Source organism: Phoca vitulina, unplaced genomic scaffold, assembly GCF_004348235.1.
Source record: "Phoca vitulina isolate PV1807 unplaced genomic scaffold, GSC_HSeal_1.0 scaffold59, whole genome shotgun sequence".
In the NCBI taxonomy this organism is placed as follows: domain Eukaryota; kingdom Metazoa; phylum Chordata; class Mammalia; order Carnivora; family Phocidae; genus Phoca; species Phoca vitulina.
This window is the reverse complement of record NW_022589762.1, coordinates 8,998,503-9,021,659: the sequence shown is the minus strand read 5'-3', so window position 1 is coordinate 9,021,659 and position 23,157 is coordinate 8,998,503. Positions and strand designations below refer to the sequence as shown.

At 40.0% G+C, this 23,157-nt stretch overlaps 1 protein-coding gene across 1 annotated transcript in view; it reads right to left on the bottom strand.

Moving 5' to 3' along the window:
• Positions 1 to 19,711: 19,711 nt before the first annotated feature.
• Positions 19,712 to 23,157, bottom strand: part of A2ML1 (alpha-2-macroglobulin like 1) — a 46,592-nt gene continuing 43,146 nt past the window's right edge. The window contains 5 exon segments of the mRNA XM_032390755.1: positions 19,712 to 20,087; positions 21,031 to 21,072; positions 21,541 to 21,643; positions 22,594 to 22,662; positions 22,933 to 23,023. Of these exon segments, the coding sequence (XP_032246646.1) occupies positions 21,032 to 21,072; positions 21,541 to 21,643; positions 22,594 to 22,662; positions 22,933 to 23,023 (304 nt within the window). The 3' untranslated portion in view covers positions 19,712 to 20,087; position 21,031.

Below are 23,157 nucleotides of genomic sequence, written 5' to 3'. Positions count from 1 at the left end.
TGTAAAGTAACCCAGTCAATAGAAAATCAATCAAAGGCACAAATCCAGTCCTAAACTGAAAGGACACATACTACCCCAAAATATAGCACCTTGGCATACTGATTATTTTCAGCTGAAGGAGTTAGAGAAAACAACAGAAACAGGAATGTCATTTCACCCACTCCCGACCTTTCCTCCTTGAAATAGGTCATAAAAGCCTCATGTGAGAGGTGCCTTCCCTACACCTGCAGGAAAGGAGCAACCTTAGCTCCAAAGACAAAAGAATGCTGCAAAGAATCTGAACAGGATGTGCTGAGTTTCCTCCAGTTTACTACAAGTACTTCATACTCTTGGACATACCATATTTCTCCTCAACTATCTGTTCGTCATCACACCTGGCATAAAAATATTCAGGCTTAACCATTTCTTTCTTTTTTTTTTAATTTTTTTTTTTTTAAGATTTTATTTATTTATTTGACAGAGAGAGACACACACAGAGAGAGGGAACACAAGCAGGGGGAGTGGGAGAGGGAGGAGCAGGCTTCCCGAGGAGCAGGGAGCCCGATGCAGAGCTCAATGCAGGGCTCGATCCCAGGACCCTGGGACCATGACCTGAGCCAAAGGCAGATGCTTAACGATTGAGCCACCCAGGCGCCCCTAGGCTTAACCATTTCTTAAGTCTTTGTTTTCTTGTGAAGGCTCCCTTGTCACGTCAAAATGATATTAAATAAATCTGTATGCTTTCCTTCTGTTGTCAGTTTGGCTTTCAGACCCAACCAGAGACCCTAAGAGGGACAAGCAGACTCCATGCTGAGTGCAGAGCCCTACCCTGGGGCTTGATCTCACAACCGTGAGATCATGACCTGAGCTGCAATCAAAAGTCCCTGGCTCAACCAACTGAGCCACCCATGTTCCCCGCCTCCAAGCTTTTTGACATAAGAATAGACTTTAGTGATTATCCGAAGGAAAATATGTAAAGCCGCCATATTCTTTTTTTTTTAATTTTGTTTCTTTTTTTTTTTTTAAATGTTTTATTTATTCATGAGAGTCAGAGAGAGAGATAGAGAGAGGCAGCGGCAGAGGGAGAAGCAGGCTCCCTGCTGAGCAGGGAGCCCGATGCGGGGCTCGATCCCAAGACCCTGGGATCGTGACCTGAGCTGAAGGCAGAGGCTTAACCATCTGAGCCACCCCAGGCGCCCCAAGCTGCCATATTCTTAACAATTGCATAGTATTCCCTTGTGTAGATATACTGAATGGACATTTTTGTTATTATACAATATAGGTATATTGATGAACGTTTTTGTCATTTGTAATATTTTGTAATCACAATAGCCTTAAACATGTATTAGTGCACATAGATGCAAGCATAACTATAAAATAAGTTCCTTAAAGTGTTACTATTAGGTCAAAATATGTGTATGTTTTATATTTCAATAACTATTGCAAAATTACTATCCATAGAAGTTGTAAGTCTGTATTTTCCTTATTTATTTATTTATTTATTTATTTATTTATTTAAGTAATCCTTACACCCAACGTGGGGCTTGAACTCACAACCCTGAGATCAAGAGTTATACACTCTACTAACTGAGGCAGCCAGGCATCCCTGTATGTTCTTAAGTGGGTGAATTAATGCTAGCAGCCAGAATTAGATGTAATCCTGGGCCCCTTTATACAGATGAATGAGTCAGGATAGGGATGGCATGTGAAAAATGTCATCTCATTCATGCTGTAGCAGTAAAATGGTTAAAAACCTCTGCTTTAGATGACTTCTTGTCTAAGCCTGCCTTTTAATTTTATAGTTGTCTTCTTCTATCTTTTAAATTTTTCTTTCTGCCTTTCCAACCCTCCATACACACATGCAGCAACTTGTCTAGACACACACACACAGAACATGTCTTCTAAGGACACTTGTTAACTAAAGATAAGCTGTAATTCCCATAGAAAGATTATCTATTATCAATTGAATACACACTTTTGATGTTTTTTGTTTGTAGCAACAAATTTATGCTGAGCTATGTCAATATCATATATTTACAAGATGATGGTTAGGGTTAGAAGTATATTATATGACCATAAATGAGTTTTCTGCACGTAAACCAAAAATTTAAGTTTTTATTTATTTAAGTAATCTCTACACCCCACCTGGGGCTTGAACTCACAACCCCAAGATCAAGAGTCACATGCTCCTCCAACTGAGCCAGGCAGGCGCCCCTAATGCAAAATTATTGAATGAAAAAGCAAGCCTGAATGGATTCTAGCATCAAGAATATTAATATAAATTTGAAAATATTGCCCCCAGGATCTATCTAGGTGTGTTCAGCTTTAATAATTCTACACTTTATGATAGATTCAACTATTTTCCTCCGAAGTTTAAAAAGGACGTAATAAGTAAAGAGAAGTTTAGATATTTGAAGCCACAAACTAGGGCGCCTGGGTGACTCAGTTGGTTAAGTGTCTGTCTTCGGCTCAGGTCATGATCCCAGGGTGCTGGGATCGAGACCCGTGTCGGGCTCCCCACTCAGCGGGGAGTCTGCTTCTCCCTCTCCCTCTGCCTGCCGCTTTGTCTACTTGTGCTCTCTCTCTCTCTCTGTCTAATAAATAAATAAAATCTTAAAAAATAAAATGAAGCCACAAACTATGATATCACATGATTAGTCATTGTGTCCTTCATTTTTGTATTGAGAACAATTTACGATGATAACTCAAGTGGAGAAAGCAACATCACCGATCCTATGTAAGATATGGCTTCTGTAGCCTAACAGCTTGTTAGTCTTGGTAAAGGTGATTATTTTATTGTCTATTGCAAAGGTAGTCTGATTTTTTAACTTTTAAATATATAGGGGAGAAAAAAAAACTTTCCTCTATGCTATTAAGTTCTGCAGTTGGGGGCTGTGGATAGATTGACAAAAGACAGATTAACAGGAGAAAAAAATTTTTTTTCATATGCACACAGGGAACAGGGCTCACAGAAAAGAATTGAAAATCCCAAAGAGCAGTTAGAAGTGTGAGTTTGTATACCATTTTAGCAAAGGGCAATAAATATGTGGAGAAGTGATAAGACAAATAAAAAAAGGGTTTAGGTTTCTAGGAGTGGTAAATTGTGAGAAGATAAATATATGGGGGAACTAATGGAAAATAAAGGTGATTTTAGCAAAGCTTGTCGGTGCAGACCTCTCTCGGTGCTGCATCCCTCTTATTGTGTCTGGTGATTAAAAGTCTGTTCTCATTTTCCTGGTATGGGAGAGGGGAGGAAGACACCTTCACAAAGGGAAATTTATGCCCTGATTTTAGGCAGATAGGGAGAGGAGAGGGGTAGAAAGTTTTTCTTCCATCTGCTCTTTCTAAATTGCCTTCAGTTCAAAATAATTCTTATGCCAAAGTGGCATATTTTGGAGTGGTATAGGTATATTCTAATTCCCTTTAAATGCATCACTCATAAAACCTGAACTCATATACCTGAATCTGTAATTCTTTTCACAAACATAACAATCTACAGAGAATTAATAGATATTTCCCATTATTTAACTATTAACTTTGTTCAAGGTATTGTGCTATAAACATTATGGACACACTGAGATGAACAAAACTATTCATTCCTTTCAAGGAATTAATATAATTGGGAAACAAAGTCAGGTATATATATTACTTAAGTGTGGTGTTGCAGTTAAGAGCATGAACTTTGAGGATACAAAAATACAGATTTGAAGGGGTACATGCACCCGGATGTTTATAGCAGCACCATCAACAATAGCCAAATTATGGAGAGAGCACAGATGTCCATCAACAGATAAATGGATAAAGAAGATGTGATATATACACACACACACACACACACATATATAATGGAATATTATTTAGCCATCAAAAAGAATGAAACCTTGTCATTTGCAATGACATGGATGGAGCTAGAGTGTATTATGTTAAGTGGACTATGTCAGTCAGAGAAAGACAAATACCATATGATCTCACTCATATGTGGAATTTAAGAAAGAAAACAGATGAACATATGGGAAGGGGGAAAAGAGAAAAAGGAGAGAGGAAAACAAGCCATAAGGGACTTTTTTTTTTTTTTAAGATTTTATTTATTTATTTGTCAAAGAGAGAGCACAAGCAGGGGGAGCAGCAGGCTCCCTGCTCAGCAGGAAGCCTGACACAGGGCTCTATCCCAGGACCCTGGGATCGTGACCTGAGCCAAAGGCAGACGCTTAACTGACTGAGCCACCCAGGCGTCCTGTTATAAGGGACTCTTAATGACAGAGAACAACCTGAGGGTTGATGGAGGGAGGTGATGGGGGATGGGCTAGATGGGTGATGGGTATTAAAAGAGGGCACTTGTTGTGATGAGCACTGGGTGTTGTATGTAAGCGATGAATCACTGAATTCTACTCCAGAAACCAATATTGCACTGTATGTTAACCAACAAAATTTAAATTAAAAAAAGAAGAATCAAATAAAAGACTTTAATAAGGAAAAAACAAAGAGCATGAATTTTGAGATCTGGGTTCAGATTCTGATTCTGCTACCTGCTAGGTCTGCCATTTACATGGTCCTGAGCATGTAACATAACTTCTGTAAGTCTCATTTTCCTTATATGTAAAATGAAGAATCTACCTACCTTTAGAAAGTTGTTGTGAAAATTAAGGGAGTAATGAATAGAATTCAGATAGCCAATTGTTTGTCCTTGGTAAGCATTGAAAAAATATTGTAATTGTTATTATTAACTACTAAGAGGGTAAAACAGGTTGTGATAAGGACTCTCTAAGATTTTACAGACTCAAGAATGTCCCTCCAATCTGGTCTCCAAAAGAGTTGCCCTTCCTACAAAAAATGGAAAAATAATATCTGGAGTAGGGATTGGTCAGAATATGAAGGAATCAGAGGGAACATCTTTAGGAATCCTCTATTGATCAAACTGACCAAATGACAACTTCAACAGTCATTTACATGAGCTATTCTAGATGTTTTTCACTTATTATCCACTTTATCTTCCTTCACATTGGTCCCAAGATGTCATCATCACAGTGTCTGGTCTACATTTGGGGGTTATTAATGAGCCTATACTCAAACTGTCTCTGATCTGGCTTTCTGGAAGGCTTTAGAGAGCAGCCAGATCTAGACAGAAACCACTGCAAATAAACGGCAAGTTACCAATTTACTGGCCCTCCTTCTCCCTCGGCACTTATGGTCCATAATTGATTTTGGTTTTATTTTTGTTTTTTTAAGATTTTATTTATTTATTTATTTGTCAGAGAGAGAGCGAGCACAAGCAGGGGGAGTGGCAGGCAGAGGGAGAAGCAGGCTCCCCGCTGAGCAAGGGACCCAATGTGGGGCTCGATCCCAAGACCCTGGGATCATGACCTGAGCTGAAGGCAGACACTTAACCAACTGAGCCACCCAGGCATCCCATGTCAATGGTTTCTTGGGTCATAAAGCCTCTGAGGTTGTTGTGCCAAAAGGTGAACTGTAGAGTGAACTCATGAAATCTCCCCTGATTTCTCTTCTTTAATTGTAAATTAGTGTAATATCTCCTTTGTGTCATCATAATACTACAAGTATAAAATAAAATAATCGATTGGAAAAGGCTGTAAAACAAAAGTTACAAGTTCTAGGAGAGAAAACTGAAATTTTTTGAAAGCTTCATTTGAGAGTTAACACAGTCCCATAGAAGTGAGACACTTTATAGGAGAAAATAATCAATATGTATATATTTTAGCTTGTATTATGTTTTCCACACTGTGCTACCCAATGTAAGGGATACAGAAGAACTGTAAAACATTGTGCCTGTTCTCAAAGAGCTTGTGATATGGCAGGATAGAAGACGATTACTAATGAAAATTGCAGCAGGCAACCAACATAAACACATTTTTCTTCACTGAAAATACTAAAACCATATGATACATTATCTCTGAACAGTGGACAGAAGAAAAGAAAACTAATATCGGGCTAAGTGATTTCACATGTAATGTCTTATTTAATCCTCTCAAGCATTCCTTGAATTAAGGACTATTTTCTCCACTTTTATAACTGAAGTTACCAAAACTAATATGCTAAATGACTTATCCATGGTAACTGATATGCTAAACAACTAATTCATGGTAATATTAATAAATACTAGAACACGGACTAAAACTACATCCTTTTTGTTTTTACCGTATAGAGGCAGCTTTTATTTTATTTTTAAAGATTTATTTATTTATTTGTTTGTTTATTTATTTATTTATTTGACAGAGAGAGACACAGCGAGAGAGGGAACACAAGCAGGGGGGTGGAAGAGGGAGAAACAGGCCTCCCGCTGAGCAGGGAGCCCGATGCAGGGCTCGATCCCAGGATCCCGGGATCATGACCTGAGCCGAAGGCAGACGCTTAACCGACTGAGTCACCCAGGCGCCTTTAGAGGCAGATTTTAAGACCTGTCACAAATGTGGGTGCTTGGGTGGCTCAGTCGGTTAAGCATCTGCCTTCCGCTCAGGTCATGATCCCAGGGTTCTGGGATGAGCCCTGCTTCTTCTTCAGGCTCCCTGCTCAGCGGGAAGTCTGCTTCTCCCTGTCCCTTCGCCCCCCCCCCCCCCGGCCCCCGCTCATGTTCTCTCTCTCTCAAATAAATAAATAAAATCTTTAAAAATAATAATAATAATAAAATAAAAAGACTTGTCACAAATGTTCCAGATCTTTCCCTTTCTGGGCATATGGTAGGATTATACTTCCCGGCCCACCGGAAGTTAGGTATGGCTGTGTGACCTGCTCTGGCCAGGGAAATGTGAGTGGATGTGATATACATCACTTCCAAGCAGAAGCCTCAGGAACCGGTACACCCAATTAACCTTGTTCTTTCTTCCTCTGCCACAAAATGTAGCAATATTCAATATGGCAGCTGTTTAGTCACTTTGGGTCCTGGAATGAAGACAACATGGAGCACAGGACATGGAAAATGAGGGATAAATGTTTTTACTTTAAGCACTAAGCTTTAAGTTTGTTTACTTTGGCAACTTACAACCAATCCTGACTCACTGGAACTGGAGATATGGTGCCATTCTCATTAAATTCCTAAAATACGTAACTTTAGCTTAAGAACCAGGTGGAAACTGGAAACTTAGTGGAGACTGAAAGTCTGGGACAATATGTTGTTATTTTGTCTGTAATAACTTGAAAGTCAGAAAATGTGTTTGACCATCTTATAGCTCTAGAAGAGGTTGGAAAACAGAACACCGGTAGCATGTTTTGGTTACTGCGTTCAGCTGAAATTGACAAGGTACTACAAGAGATGACCATAGCAAAGAACTGGCTAGTTTTCAATCAGGAGTGTAAGGGAAAGAGAATCCTAAACTCTGGGCACTTAATGCAATTGGAAGAGGCAACTGTACCATAAAGCTTTTGACTAATAAAGGCCAATCAGACCTTAGTTTCGTGGCAAAGATCACATCAAGGTATGGTAGTCCCATTAGCTGTTAAAACCTCAGCGTGGATTAATGTACTGCCCAGCAAATTCTTTCAGTTAGAAAAAATGGCTTAGAGTATAGCTCTCTCAACCAAAGCTGCATAGGGCCTAGAGTAGCCACAGATTGAGAAAGATATAAGTCTTGAAAGAATCACTGTTGTGGCTAATGACACATGGAGCTGACAAGAATAAAAGATAACAAGCTGATTAACTTTGAAACCATGAACCTGAATTAGGAAATCTATAACTATTGGAGATGGGAAATGACTCCAAGACACTTAATCTTCTGTAGGCAACGAGGAAGGTGTAACCCTGCTAGGTAATCTAGCATCTTCTTCAGGAGTGGCCAAGGGAAATAATGGCAAAGAAAGATCTCCCAGAAGGTGGAGACATAACCACAGAGAACATAAACTGGTGATGAGTCCTACCTGGAAAACAAAATTGAAGCCAAATTAAGAGAATTCCTCATCCCTTGGTAGGAGACCCTCTCAACATTTGTCTAGAAATTCTTCAGAGTAACATTTTTTTCTAGTTAAAAAAAAGGAGCTCAGGATTCCTTACCTTTTCTTTTAAATCATCTCCACCTTCCACACATCACAGAAGGCTAATTACCAGGGAAACATATCAGCACATCAGATTTTCTGTGAGATTATAACCTGTTCAATTTCTGTAGCCCTCAGGTCTCCTGGGCCGCTTGTCTTGAATGTCAGAAAGAATTCTGTACTTTGGGTCTCAGTTTCCTCATTTTTCAGTTCAAGAGATCATATTAGGTGATTTCTAGAGACCCTTTTAGTAGTAAAAAATTATAATTCTATCTCCTGCTAATGGTAGTCAATTCTTGAACTTTATGCAGGATTCAGAAAATGATTTTCATTGCATCTAAAAACTAAAACGTAGTACAGGGCTGTCTTTCCCTAGGATCACTAACATGAGAGGCTTGCACTGATGAGGGATGTTAGTCACAGAATAGATTCTTATGTATTCAGGATGATGACTTTTTTTTTGTTTCATTTAAGTAATCTCTACACCCAATGTGGGGGTCAAACTCAAGGCCCCTAGATCAAGAGTCACACATTCCTCTTAATGAGCCTCCCAGGCACTCCAAAGATAATGACTTTTAACTGGGAAAATCTATGTATACATACCTATTCACAATATTTGGAAAGGAGATCACAAGATAGTAGAACAAATGGCCAGACAGGGAGAACAGGGAAATTGAAAAAAAATAGCCTCAGGTTCCAGAGAAGGCATAAGCTATTTCCACTCACACCTATACCCATATCATTCCTGCTTATCCCTCTGCATGCAGCACCAGCATCAGTTCTGGGAATCCTTACTTTGGTCCCAAGATTAGGTTAGGTTCCCATACCTCCTGTTCTTTGTTATATTCATTCCACTCATAACTATATGTTCAGTGTTTATCTTCCTCATTAAGCTCTAAGCCCTGTAAGGGCAGAGAATGTAGTTATATTCATCCTTGTGCCTAGCACAGTACCTGGAACTGAGTGGATGCCCAATGAACCTGTATTTAATAAAGCTCTCTCCAGTTGCCTTCATATTTCAGTGCTATGGAATAATTCTTTCTCTCCCCTGCCACACAGTCTTGTAACTGCACTTTAAGATGGAAAAGAAGAAGTCAGGAATAAGAGAAAATGTGCCCCACTGGTTTTGCCAAAACCATGATCTGTTAGATAAATTGTTGAGGGGGAAAAATGCTGGTGGAATACTTCAAACAGTAATTCCATTCAACTCAAGAGATAAAAACATGCAAACTCTGAAAAAAAGTACATCACATATCACTACAGAGCAAATGCTGTTGGAGAGCTATTATTTAAGGAATATGTCATACCCAGCATCTATATTTCTGCAACAACTGTTAGAGGGTAAAAGATGACATTTCTTTTTTTTAAACTTTTTTCTAAAGATGACATTTCTTAAATGAATACATGTATGACTGAATAAGCACAGAATATTTCCAAAAAGATGTACAAGAAACTGAGAACCATCTACATTAACTTGACTTTACTATTCCACTATCTTCATCAACAGGAATTTAGTATCCCAGGAAATTCTTGCCCAGAAAATAAAAGTTGCGGGGCCCCTGGGTGGCTCAGTTGTTGGGTGTCTGCCTTCTGCTCAGGTCATGATCCTGGGGTCCTGGGATGGAGCCCCACATCGGGCTCCCTGCTCAGCGGGGAGCCTGCTTCTCCCTCTCCTGCTCCCCATGTTTGTGTTCCCTCTCGCGCGCGCTTTCTCTCTCTCTCTGTCAAATAAATAAATAAAATCTTAAAAAAAAAAAAGTCGCAAATAATTGTAGTGTTCAATTCAGGAACATCCAGAAAAACCATTTGAAACTGCCCAGCTTTTCCATAGGCAGTTATCAAATGATTATTCTCGAAGACATTTTGAAACCCTCACCGTTGCTGTGTCCTAAGCCATGATCCTAACCAATCTTAAACCCCTACACTGAAAGACGCCCCCACTTAAACCAGACCCCCAAACCACATAAACATCCTGGCTCAGCCCTCCCCTCCCAGACAGTACTAAGCTTCCTTCAAGGCAGTGTGCTTCCTTACCATGGTTTGCATAAACCCAGCTTTGCCTTATCATGGGTGTTTGAGTCTTTACAGGGAGCTAGCATTTGACAAAACAGTAGTTACTCTCGAGGAGCAAACTGAGAGAAGAGACGTGGAAGGTGGGGTTTTTTTGTACCCTTAAATTTTACATCAGTATGTTTTATCTATTCCAAAATAACTGATAAAAACAAAAACAAAAATGAAAGAAAATCTGAACACTTAAAAAAGCAGAAGATACCATTGTGTACTCCCATCTCTGGCCAGAAGGTGTCACTTTTTTACCTAGATACAAGCTGCCTCCACCCTTCCTCAGTCAGTTCCAGGGCAGAGGACCTACATGGGCCTGGAAACTGTAACTGCTGGAAAGAAGGATTCAGGATCTCTCCTTACAATGATAGCTAATATTTATTGAATGCTTACTAAATGGCAAACAATATTTTTAAGTGGCTTTAAGGTAAAATTAGTACAACTAACCACACATATTTAAAGTGTACAATTATTTATTTATTTTTTTAAGACTATTCATTTGAGAGAGAGAGGGACAGAAAGAGCACAAGCAGGGGGGAGGGGCAGAAGGAGAGGGAGAAGCAGGATCCCCACTGAGCTAGGAGCCCTACATGGGGCTCGATCCCAGGACCCAGAGATCATGACCTGAGCTAAAGGCAGATGCTTAACCATCTGAGCCACCCAGGTGCCCCATAAAGTGTACAATTTGTAAAAATTTTATTTATTTATGGGGCACCTGGGTGGCTCAGTCGTTAGGCGTCTGCCTTCAGCTCAGGTCATGATCCCAGGGTCCTGGGATAGAGCCCCGTATCGGGCTCCCTGCTCAGTGGGAAGCCTGCTTCTCCCTCTCCCGCTCCCCCTGCTTGTGTTCCCTCTCTTGCTGTGTCTGTCAATAAATACATAAAATCTTTAAAAAAAATAAAAGTAATTTAAGTAATCTCTACACCCAACATGGGGCTTGAATTCACGTCTGAGATCAAGAGTCGCATGCTCCACCGACTCAGCCAGCCAGGCACCCCTAAAGTGTACAATTTGATGAATTTTGACATTTGCAACCATGAAATTATCACCACAATCAAGATAATGAACATACCCATCACCCCCAAAAGTTTTCTCATGCTAATTTGTAACTCATTCCTCCCTCCCTCTGGATAAGTATGTTAAGTCCTTTATGTGAATATATTATTTCAGCCTCACCACCACTTTTTTTTTTTTTTAAGATTTTATTTATTTATTTGACAGAGACAGGCACAGCGAGAGAGGGAACACAAGCATGGGGAGTGGGAGAGGGAGAAGCAGGCTTCCCGCAGAGTGGAAAGCCCAATGAGGGGCTCGATCCCAGGACCCTGGGACCATGACCTGAGCCGAAGGCAGACGTTTAACCGACCGAGCCACCCAGATGCCCTGCCGCCTGCCTTTCTTTCTACAGATCTGCCATTTCACTTCAGTGCAGGGGAACATTTTAACAGCTGTGCAGCCAGTGATGCCAGGGGCTATGAATGCTCCACCTGCCTGCAGCGATGAGGTCTTCAGCAGCTGGTCAGTTGATGATCCAGCAACAAGAGCACAATTTAGTCTTTTTCTTGGACCAATTCTGATACTCCTGTTTCAAACCAGATTCTCTAGGAAGCAGACTTTGAGACGTAGGTTTGCATGCAGGAAATTTATTAAGGAATGATCTCGAGACCAATGGCTGTTGTTGATGAAGTGAGAAGCTGGGCTGTGATTAATTCCTTCACAATGAATCTCATGAGGAGCTCTGGAGCTGAGATGTTCAGAGTGTTCCTGAATTGAGGCAAGAAGGTAGAATCTTTATCCCCCACACTGGCCCGTTATTGATTATGGGCTGTCCCTGGGAAATGGATAATAGCTGAGGGCAATAATCCAGAAGGAACACCGCTGCAAGTTGTCAGCTGTTAACACTCCCAGTAGTAGCTGGAGCGAATAAATGCTTCTAACCTGAACAGGAATAGATGTGGGTGGTGTGTCAGAGTCCACTATACTGTTCTATAGATTACAAGGTTTTGTACCTAAATAATCTAAAAAGGAAAAATCAAGACAATAAGAAGGTTTAGGAAGGTCACTGGATTCAGGTCCAAATATAAAACAAATAGGAAATTAAATTTAAAGACTGTTACCATTTATAATAGTATCAAAAAAAAAACTATCAAATACCTAGGAATAAATCTAACATAAGATGCACAACACCACTACATTGAAAACTATAAAACATTGATGAGAGAAATTAAGAATGACCCTTAAATTGAGGGATAAAGCATATTTATAAATTGAAAGATTATACGATAAAGATGTCAGTAATCTGCAAATCTATGGCTTCAAAACAATCCTTTCAAGTTCCCAGCAGGTGTTTTGAGGAAATAACAAACTGATTTAAATTCATATAGAAATTCAAAGGCCAGGGGCGCCTGGGTGGCTCAGTCGTTAAGCGTCTGCCTTCGGCTCAGGTCATGATCTCAGGTTCCTGGGATCGAGCCCCGCATCGGGCTCCCTGTTCTGCGGGAAGCCTGCTTCTCCCTCTCGCACTCCCCCTGCTTGTGTTCCCTCTCTCACTGTGTCTCTCTGTCGAATAAATAAAATAAAATCTTTAAAAAAAAAAAAAAAGAAATTCAAAGGCCAGGCAATAGCCAAGGCTATCTTGAAGAATCACAAAACTAGAAAAACTATACTACCATTATAAAGCTAGTGTGTGTGTGTGTGTCTCTGTGTGTGTGTGTGGTATTATTGTGAGAATAAGCGAACCAAACAATGAAACAAAACAGAATCCAGAAGTAAACTCTCACATGTATGGTTACCTTGTTTATGATAAAATAACACACTGCACAGTAGTAAGGAAAAGATGGTGTTTCAGTACATGGTGCTGAGTCAATTGAGTATCCATAGAAGGAAGCAATGTATTTTGTCCCCTACTTCACACCATTTGCAAAAATTAATTCCAAGTGGACTGTAGATCAAATGTGAAAGTTGGGACGCACCTGGCTGGCTCAGTGGGTAGAACATGTGACTCTTGATCTCAGGGTTGTCCCATGTTGGGTGTAGAGATTACTTAAAAAAAAAATAAAATCTTTAAAAAAATGTGAAAGTTGAAACAAGCTTTTAAGTGAAAACATAAGGAAAACATTTTTGTGACCCTAGCACAAAGATTTCTTTTTTTCCCAAATATTTCTTAAATAGAACATAAAAGCACTCACCTGAACTGTATTAAAATTAAGAACCTTTGTTCACCAAAAGACTCTACTGAAAGACTAAGAATGCAACCCATAGACTGAAAGAAGATATTTGCAATACATGTATCTAACAAAGGCCTCTTATTTCAAATATATAAAGAATTTCAAAAAGAAGACAACCCAATAGAAAAATAGACAAAAGGCCTGAACAGACACTTTGCAAAAAAGGATATCCAACTACAATGGCTAGAATCAAAATGTCAGATTAACAATGATTATTAAGGAGGATGTGGAGAAGGCAGAACCCTCATACACTGCTGGTGGGAATATAAAAGGGTATAGCCACTTTGGAAAAGAATCTAGCAATTATTCAAATAATTCAACATAGAGTTACCATATGACCCAGTAACTCCACTCCTGGGTATACAACCAAAAGAACTGAAAACATATAACAATAACTTGTAAATGAGTGTTTATAGTAGTAGTATTCATCATAGCAAAAAGGTAGAAACGACCTAAATATCCATCAATGGACAAATGGATAAACAAAGTGCGGTATAGCCACAGATAATATCTGACCATATTATCAGGTCACAGAAGTATCATCTGATCATAAAAAGGAATGAAGTGTTGATTCATACTACAACACGGAAAAAATCTGAGAACGTTATACTAAATGAAAGAAGCCAGTCACAAAAGTTCACATTTGGGGCGTCTGGATGGCTCAGTCAGTCAAGTGTCTGACTCTTGATTTCAGCTTAGGTCATGATCTCAGGGTCGTGAGATCAAGCTGCATCAGGCTCCGTACTGGGCTTGGAGCCTGCTTAAGATTCTCTCTCTCCCTTTCCCTTTGCCCCTCCCCCAACTCTCCCTCTCTCTCTCTCTCTCTCTCTAAAAAAAAGTTTACATATTATATGATTACATTCATATGAGAGTTCAGAATATGAAAATTTGTAGATATAGACAGTAGATTAGTGGTTGCTTAGGGCTGGGCAAGGGGAGTAGGGCAGTAAAGGATGATAGCTAAATGGTATGGGGTTTCTTTTGAGATGATGGAAATATTCTAAAGTTGACTGTGGTGATGGTTGTATATATCTGTGACTATACTAAAAACCTTTGAATTGGACACTTCAAATGGGTGAATTGTATGGTATGTGAATTATATCTCAATAAAGATTTTTTTAGGCACACCTGGGTGACTCAGTTGGTTAAGTGTCCAACTCTTGATTTTGGCTCAGGTTATGATCTCAGGGTCATGGGATGGAGCCCCCCATTGGGCTCTGCACTTGGTGTGGAGTTTGCCTGTTCCCCTCTCTCTCTGTTCCTCCCCCTGCTAGCACATGCAAGCCCTCTCTCTCTAAAATAAATAAACAAATAAAATCTTAAAAAAAAATAAAGCTGTTTTTTAAAAAAGAGAATATCCAAATGGCCAATAAACTTTTTTCAAAGTGCTCAACTTTATTAGTTATCAGGAAACTACAAATTAAAAACCAATGCAATGGCAGTATACACCTACTATAATGGCTAAAATAAACAAGTCGGGAAATACCAAAGTGTTGGCAAAAATGTAAAATAACTGAATTTTCATACATTGCTGTTCAGAGCATAAATTGGTTCAAACACTTTGAAAAATAGTTTACTAAAGTACAACATATGTATACCCTCTGACCCTATATATTCCTAGGTATATATCCAATATAAATGCATACAATATGTTCACCAAAAGACCTGTATTAGAATATTCATAGCAATGCTATTCAAAGTAGCAAAAACTTGAGACTTCCTAATTTCCCAGCAATTGTAGAATAGATAAATTGAAGTACACTCATACAGTGGAATACTATGTAGCAATAAACATGAATGATCTATAACTATACAAAAGAATATCAAGAATAGCTATAAACATACTATTGAGGGAAATAAGCCAGGAGCAACCATATATTTTCTTACATTTTTTTTTACAGTAATCTCTTTGCCCAATGGGGTTCGAACTTATGACCCTGAGATCAAGAGTCACATGTTCCACTGACTGAGCCAGCCAGGCACCCCACATTCTTGTTTTTATGTGCAAAGAGCACAGGCAAATATAATCTGTGCTCTTAGAAGTTAGTGTTGTGGTTACCCTTGGGGGTTGGTGACCAGAATTGGAGAGTGGGCTTCAAGGATGCTGGTAACCTTCTAGAATGCTAGTTACATGGGTGTTTTTTAATTTGTTTTAATTCATTGAACTACATATTTATAAAATGTGTACTTTCTATATATGTTTATTATACTTCAGTAAGAAGTTTAGGGGCATCTGGGTGGCTCAGTCAGTTGAGCATTTGACTTCATCTCAGGTCATGATCTCAGGGTCCTGGGATCAAGCCCTGTGTCAGGCTCCCCACTCAGCAGGGAGTCTGCTTCTCTCCCTCTCTCTCTGCCCCTCCCCTGCTCTCTCTCTCTCTCAAATAAATAAATAAAATCTCTTTTAAAAAGTTAAAAAAAAAAGTAAGCCATTTATTATTTTCATTACCTATCCAAAATGTCCAAGGACAGGACTGATCTGTGATGTCATCGAGCACCCAAACTCCTTTCATCCTTCTGCTCTCCCATCTTCAGCATATGGCTTTTATCTGCATGATTGCAAAAGGATGCTCTTCCTCCAGGATTCTTGTCCTTGTTCCAGTCAGGAAGAAGGAAGAAGGGCCAAAAGCTTTCCCTTCGTGAGGTTTTGTCATCTCATTCAGAAGGGATTTATTTCCAGAGACTTCCAGTTACTTTTTTTGGCTAGAATTCTGCCCCACTGCCTCCCCTAATGTAAGTAATTCTGAGATGAGTATTATAGTTGGGTACATTACTGTTTCAAATACAACTGTGCTTTTCCTTAGTGAAGAAGAAGAGAATGGATGATGGAGAGGCATTAGCAGTGTATACTATAAGGCATAAGCACTCAAGGGTCTTACATTCTGGTGGGAAACATGGGGGTATTAACAGAAAATGTGAACCCAGTTTGGTAAGTCCTCAGTAGGAAGCACAAAGTGCTATGGGAATGGAGAGGAATTCTTGTGGAAGACTTACTTACTAAAGTAGAAAACACACCTTGAAGGCCATACCTTATAGGACCAATGGAAGTCCTCCAGGCAGAAGAGATGGAGAGGCTTTGCAAGCAGCATAAAAAGTGTATTTCAAAATTATCAGAGAACATAGTAGAAAGAGGGAACTAAATGTAGTTTGGTGTTCCTAAAGAAATAAGGGTAAGGTTGGGAGACCAAAGGTGTATCTACGAAGCAGATACAGGAAGAACTCTCTGCTTTCCTCCTTCCCCCTTTCTGCCTGAAAGCAGGGCATTCATTTCCTTTTGTGAGGGTGTCTCCCCTCCCCTCTCCCATACCAGGAGAACAACCTTTATCACAGGAGATGGAAAGTCAGCATTAACTTTTTTTTTTTTAAGGTTTTATTGACTGATTTGAGAGAGAGGGTGAGCAAGAGAGAGAGAGAAGGAGCAGAGGGAGAGGGAGAAGCAGACTCCCTGTTGAGCAGGAAGCCCGATGCAGGACTCGATCCCAGGACCCTGGGGTCATGACCTGAGCCAAAGGCAGACACTTAACCTAATGAGCCACCCAGGTGCCCAGTCAGCATGAACTTGTATCTGCACAAGTAAACCTTACTAAAATAACCTTAATCTTCTATTCCTTTCCCCCTATATTTATTTACCTTCCCACAATGTCATTGCCCCTAGAAGCCCAAACCCCCTTTTCCTTCGGTAACTTCTCCCACAACAGTATCACCCTTTGTTAAAATGGTAATATAAGCCCCCAGGCCTAACTAACTGATTCTTGGGGTTTTCATTTTTTTCCTGTGAAGTGACCAGGTGCATACAAATAGATCTTTTCTCCTGCTAATCTGTTTTTTGCCAATTTAATTCACAGGTCCCAGGCACTGAATATAAGAGATTAGAGGAAAAGGTTTTCCTCTCTTATGTATTCTACAATCTAGAATCCTGGCAGTCTTCCCAGACTCTTCTCTGACTCTCCTGTCTTATATCCAACTAATTACTGACAGTGGTGAGTTTTACCTGAACCCTATGCTTTTAGAAAACTGGCCAGTTAAGAAATACCCCCATTTTTTTTGTTTTCCAAAATCCCATTACCTTTTGTGTTCTGGCAAAACAGCTAACTCTAAAGAACCACCCTATTCTCAGATATTCCATGAAAAGACCCATCTCTACCCTTCCTCACAACTCCAGTAAGATTCATGCATCCTTTGTTTTCCCACCTCTATAAAGCCTCAGGTCCCTTTCCTTTTCTGAGACATTCTTCATTAACAAACATGTTCTCTATTGCAATAGCCTGAATAAAATCATCTCAGTTGTCTGGTGCCTTTTGTCTTTGACATCACTAAGTCCTCCTGATGCTCTCTCTTGTATGGAGTAACTTCTGCAGATGCCCCCTCTCTGTGCCCACTGTGCTCCCCAGCCCCTGTCCAGATTATTGCAGCACTTTCCTAGATGGTTTTGAGAACTTCAGCTTTACTCTTCTCTTCATTCTTTATTCTGTTGCTAGAATGATCTTTCTCTCTTTTTTAAGTTTGTTTATTTATTTAAGCAAGCTCTACACCCAATGTGGGGCTCGAACCCACAACCCCGAGATCAAGAGTTGCACGTTCCTCTGAGTGAGCCAGCCAGGTGCTCTGCTAGAATGATCTTTCTAAAAAGCAAGTCATGACCTAATTTCTCTCCACTTTCTCAATCTAACTTTTAGACACACACACACACACAATCCATGAGTGCACTGAACTACGTGGATGAAATACCATGCTTGCTTCTACCTCTTTGTCTTTCATATGCAGCCCACTTTATCCAAAGCTGCTTCCTCCTTCATTTTCTGGTTGTTGCTCGTCCAGCTCAGGCATCCATTAACCTGGAAAAGCTGTTTTGACCACCCCTTCACCTCAGTCTGGGAAGGTGCCTCTCCTATGTACTCCCAAAGCTTTTGGTACTTCTGCTATCTGCACTTTCCTCCTTTCCTTCCTTCCATGCCCCCCTTCCTTCCTTCCTTCCTTCCCACTCTGTATTGTAACGGTTGATTTATTTTCTCCCTCCACCAGTCTGTGAGCAACTTGAGGATAGAAACCTAATTTTACTTATCTTTGCATTCCCAGAACTGGTAAAGTAACTGGCATATAATAAATGCAGGTCTTGAGTACTGTAAGTACTATAATACCAAGTGTCACTTAATCCTTACAACCACCTTGCTTCTCAGATATGCAGAAATGTTTACATTTCTGGGGCGCCTGGGTGGCTCAGATGGTTAAGCGTCTGCCTTCGGCTCAGGTCATGATTCCAGGGTCCTGGGATCAAGCCCCACGTCGGGCTCCTGGCTCAGCAGGGAGCCTGCTTCTCCCTTTCCCTCTGTCTCCCCCCGCTCCTGCTCTCTCTCTCTGTATCTCAAATGAATAAATAAAATCTTTAAAAAAAAAAGAAATGTTTACATTTCAGTAAGTTGAACAATGCATAAATTTTTTCATTTACATCCTTCTGCTAGTGTAGTTGATAATTTAAGTCATAAGAATATTCTTTTTCTCGTATCTGAAGCCCAAAAGATACAAGAATAGTTTCTGTATTCATTTAAAATGTTCTATCCAGATACAACTTAAGTCTTAAGGATCACCATCCCCCTCCATTGCAAAAAAGAGGATGGCTCTGGTAGGAGCTACAGAGCCAAATGTAACAGAGGGTAGAGTGCTCAGGAATGGGAGGAGCATTCATGAGTGCCCTCTTTTCTTTAGAGTTCTCTCTATTCTCTTCTTGTGATACCTGAGGAGTAAGGCAGGTTTGGGGATGACCTCCTTTGGGTATGTTCCCCATCTTCTCTCACTTTGGGAACTCCTAGGAGGTCCAGGGCAGAGTCTAGGGTGGGGGAGACAGGGAACGAATAGTTTTTGCAAGTATGGCCCTGGGCTTAGGGAAATATCTCTACATCATGGACTTACCTTCCCCCTGACTCTTTTGGTCAAAATTTAAAATCTAGAGGAGCAAGATCAGAGAGTGAATATCCAGGGTTAAAAGGTGTGATTACCTAGAAGATCTTCTCTGTTTAAATATCATTCATCTCTTTTTTCCCCCATACCTTTGCTTCCAATCCTGTTTCTAAAACAAAAACACTGCTTCCAGAGTTTACACAATGAGAGGTATCCCCTGTAGGAAAAGGCTGGGGGAATCCTGAAGGAGAAAGACAGAGACAGGGAATCCTGGTCAGCCACTCTTCTCATTATCAATCACTGTTTGGCCCTGCAGTGCTGGTTGGCTGAACACAGTCAGTCCCTTAATTAGCATTCTCTACTCTGACCCCTCCCTGAATCCATAATATGATCCTCTGACATGTCTGGGTCAAAAGGTTTAATGAAGAAGCCAAAATGTAAGTTTTGGTTAAAGGATGATCATCATCTTTAAACAGAACCTTTGGTATCCACAGAAATACGCACAGAGCCAAGGACACGGATTTTCTTTTCAAAGAAAAAAATTTTTTTAATCTATTCCCAAAGCCCTAAATTACATCTTCGCTTAGATTTAACCTCCAGGAAGACATTTTTATCTTCCCTGGATCATCCTCTACCTCCATATCCTCTCTGGAGAGTCCCCTACATGGCTAAACCACATCTCCTCTCCCAGTGGTCTTTTCCATGTAATTTCTCCTTTGTGTGATTATTCCTACTTCATTTCCCACAGCCCTTTATTCTAGCACCTATGCATCTGTGAAGAGTAGTAGAAAGTAGCTGAAGTTCAAGCCTGCTCATCTGTTACTCACTCACTAGTCAGTCAGAGAAATCACATTATTGGATTGAATGTGTTTTGCTTTAAGAGGCAGAAGAATGCTGTCCAGTAATGTCACAGAGGATTAAATTAGTCTCTTTCCAACTTCTATCCTGGGAGAGGAAAAAAAAAAAAAAGAAGACAACATTATACTCAGAAAATCCTCACAAGTATAGAGGAGCCTTTTCTTATTCATTTATTTTAATTATTTTTTAAAAGTTATCTCTGTGCCAATGGTGGGGCTTGAACTCACAACCCTGACTTCAAAAGTCACATGCTCTACTGACCGAGCTGGCCAGGCATGTCCTCGTTTTTTCCTATCTAGGAAAAAATCTCACAAATGCACGATAAGATTATTAATAGTGTTATCTCAGGGGAGTAGAATCAGGTAATCTTTACTTTTCCCTTAGTATTTTTATAAAAAAGATGTAGAATGTAAAAATAATTTTAAAAATTCATTAATTTCAATCAGAAAAAAGATACAGTTTTTAAAAATCACATAGAGGGGCGCCTGGGTGGCTCAGGTGGTTAAGCATCTGACTCTTGCTTTTGGATCAGGTCATGATCTCAGGGTCTTGAGATCAAGCCCTGTCAATGGGCTCCACGTGGGCTCAGCAGGGAGTCTGCTTCTCTCTCTCCTTCTGCCCCTCCCCCTACTCATGCTCTCTGTCTCTCTCTCTCTCTAAAGTAAATAAATCTTTAAAATAAAAAAAATAAAATAAAAATCACATAGAAGCCCTCACACAAATGCCACTATTAACTTTTTCTGGTGTGAACTATGAAGATTATTATTCTTCCTTTCAGAATTTGGGACAAAAAATGGGGGTGCCAGGCTGGCTCAGTCAGTAGAGCATGTGACTCTTGATTTCAGGGTTGTGAGTTTGAGCCCCACGTTGGGTACAGAGTTTACATAAAAAAAAAAAGTTAAAGACAAGAAAAAAAAGGAAAGCCCACTTTCTATCAAAAATTAGCTTCCAAAAGACAATAACAGTAACTCAGAAGAAGGTCCCCTTAACTTTTGAATACTATCACCCTACCCTAAAAGCTCACCCTTACCTCATTCACAGGGGTCAGAGTACTGAATTGTTGCCCATTCATCTGTAAAATGAAATGACATGTATCATTACATTACAGGCCTCATGAATTCAAAGAGATAATACTTCTTGAAAACTACTGCATTAGCCTTTTTCAGAAGATTCCTATAGATTATGAGCATATTAAGAATTACAGGAAAGTTCCAAACACTAATATTGTGGTAAATTATTTTTTTTTTTTTTTTTTTTTTTTGTGGTAAATTATTAATCACAGCGAAAATATTCAGAATAGTTAGTCCTTAAAGAACAATGGTCCGTATTGTTCTTTTGGTCTATGGACCACATCTGATAAAATATCCCTAGTGCAGAAGACTTAAGAATGACATATAATTAAATTATAATGTTTTAGGAGATCGAATAATGTAATTATGTTCTATTTGGCTTGGGGAGAAGTATTTGTAAAATTAAGAGTGATATCATGAAGAAAGAGGCAGAAATATGTTGGGAGACACAGGTAGATCTCAGCCCTCACCTGGGAGGTAGTAGTCATAGACTGTGATGGTTGCTGGTTTCAGGTTAGTGACCAACACACTTTGGCTGATGGTGAAGGTATAGGTCTGAGTCTTCTTACTCAGCTGTGGGGAAGAAAGACAAAACATCATATTAAAACTAAAGTGAAAATAGGGGCACCTGGGTGGCTCAGTCGTTAAGCATCTGCCTTTGGCTCAGGTCATGATCCCAGGGTTCTGGGATCGAGCCCCGCATCAGGCTCCCTGCTCCTCGGGAAGCCTGCTTCTCCCTCTCCCACTCCCCCTGCTTGTGTTCCCTCTCTCGCTGTATTTCTGTCAAATAAATAAAATCTTAAAAAAAAAAAAAAACTAAAGTGAAAATAACACTCTCTATATGGAGGTTAAAAGACTCTTGTCTTGGGGCGCCTGGGTGGCTCAGTCGGTTAAGCTCAGGTCATGATCCCAGGGTTCTGGGATTGAGCCCCAGGTAGAGGGTCTCTGCTCAGCGAGGAGTCTCCTCTCTCTCCCTCTGCCCCTCCCCCTGCTCATGTTTTCTCTCACACAAATGAATAAATAAAATCTTTTAAAATTTTTTAATTAGGGCGCCTGGGTGGCTCAGTCGTTAAGTGTCTGCCTTCGGCTCAGGTCATGATCCCAGGGTCCTGGGTTCAAGCCCCACATCGGGCTCCCTGCTCAGCGGGAAGCCAGCTTCTCCCTCTCCCACTCCCCCTGCTTGTGTTCCCTCTCTCGCTATGTCTCTCTGTGTCAAATAAATAAATAAAATCTTTAAAAAAAATTTTTTTTTAATTAAAAAAAGTTTTGTTTTTTTATTCAGATGATGTGACTCCAGTGACTCAAGAAACATTCACAGAAGATCCTATTAAGCTACCCTTTTTATTTCTGCTTCTCCCTCTGTCCCTCCCCCCAGCTCGTGCTGTCTCTGTCAAATAAATAAATAAAATCTTAAAAAAAAAAACCTCCCTTAAACATATACTTTACTAGTGTATAGAGATGAGAAGAGAAGTTGCAAAGCTATATCAGCAATCAGGCTCTTAGGTTCACTTCTGAATACCTACCTCTTCCAAGTAAATGTTCAGTATGTCAGTTCCAGATTCAACCTTCTTCACCAGAGGTTGTTGCAGAAGCTGAATAAAAAACAGGGAAAATAAAACGGACTAAGATCCAGCCTTCCCTATCCCCTAGGGTAATATTCCAAAGCTCTTTCATGATCAAGGAAATAATATATACTGTGGAAAAGGTAAGAAAAAGGGCCAAGATTATTCCAGTTTCCATTTTATATATCTGATGCACTTTTGTAGCCCACTGAAACAATGCAATCATGAGTTGTATGTGTATACCACGATGCCCACTTCACTAGCTTTTTAGGGATAATGTTAAATGCAGAACAGACTTACTAACTGATTGGTGCCCTCCATGGGACTGAACCCGGAAAGCATCTTCACTTCTACAATGGCCATATTGGAAGAGTTGCGATTCCCTACATAACTAAGGGCAGAAAGGAGCACATCAGTGTGAACCCATTATTTTCCTTCTTAGCATACTCTGTATCTGCAACACATACACACACACACACACACACACACACACACACACACACTCAGCTTCTGTGATCCAGGTGC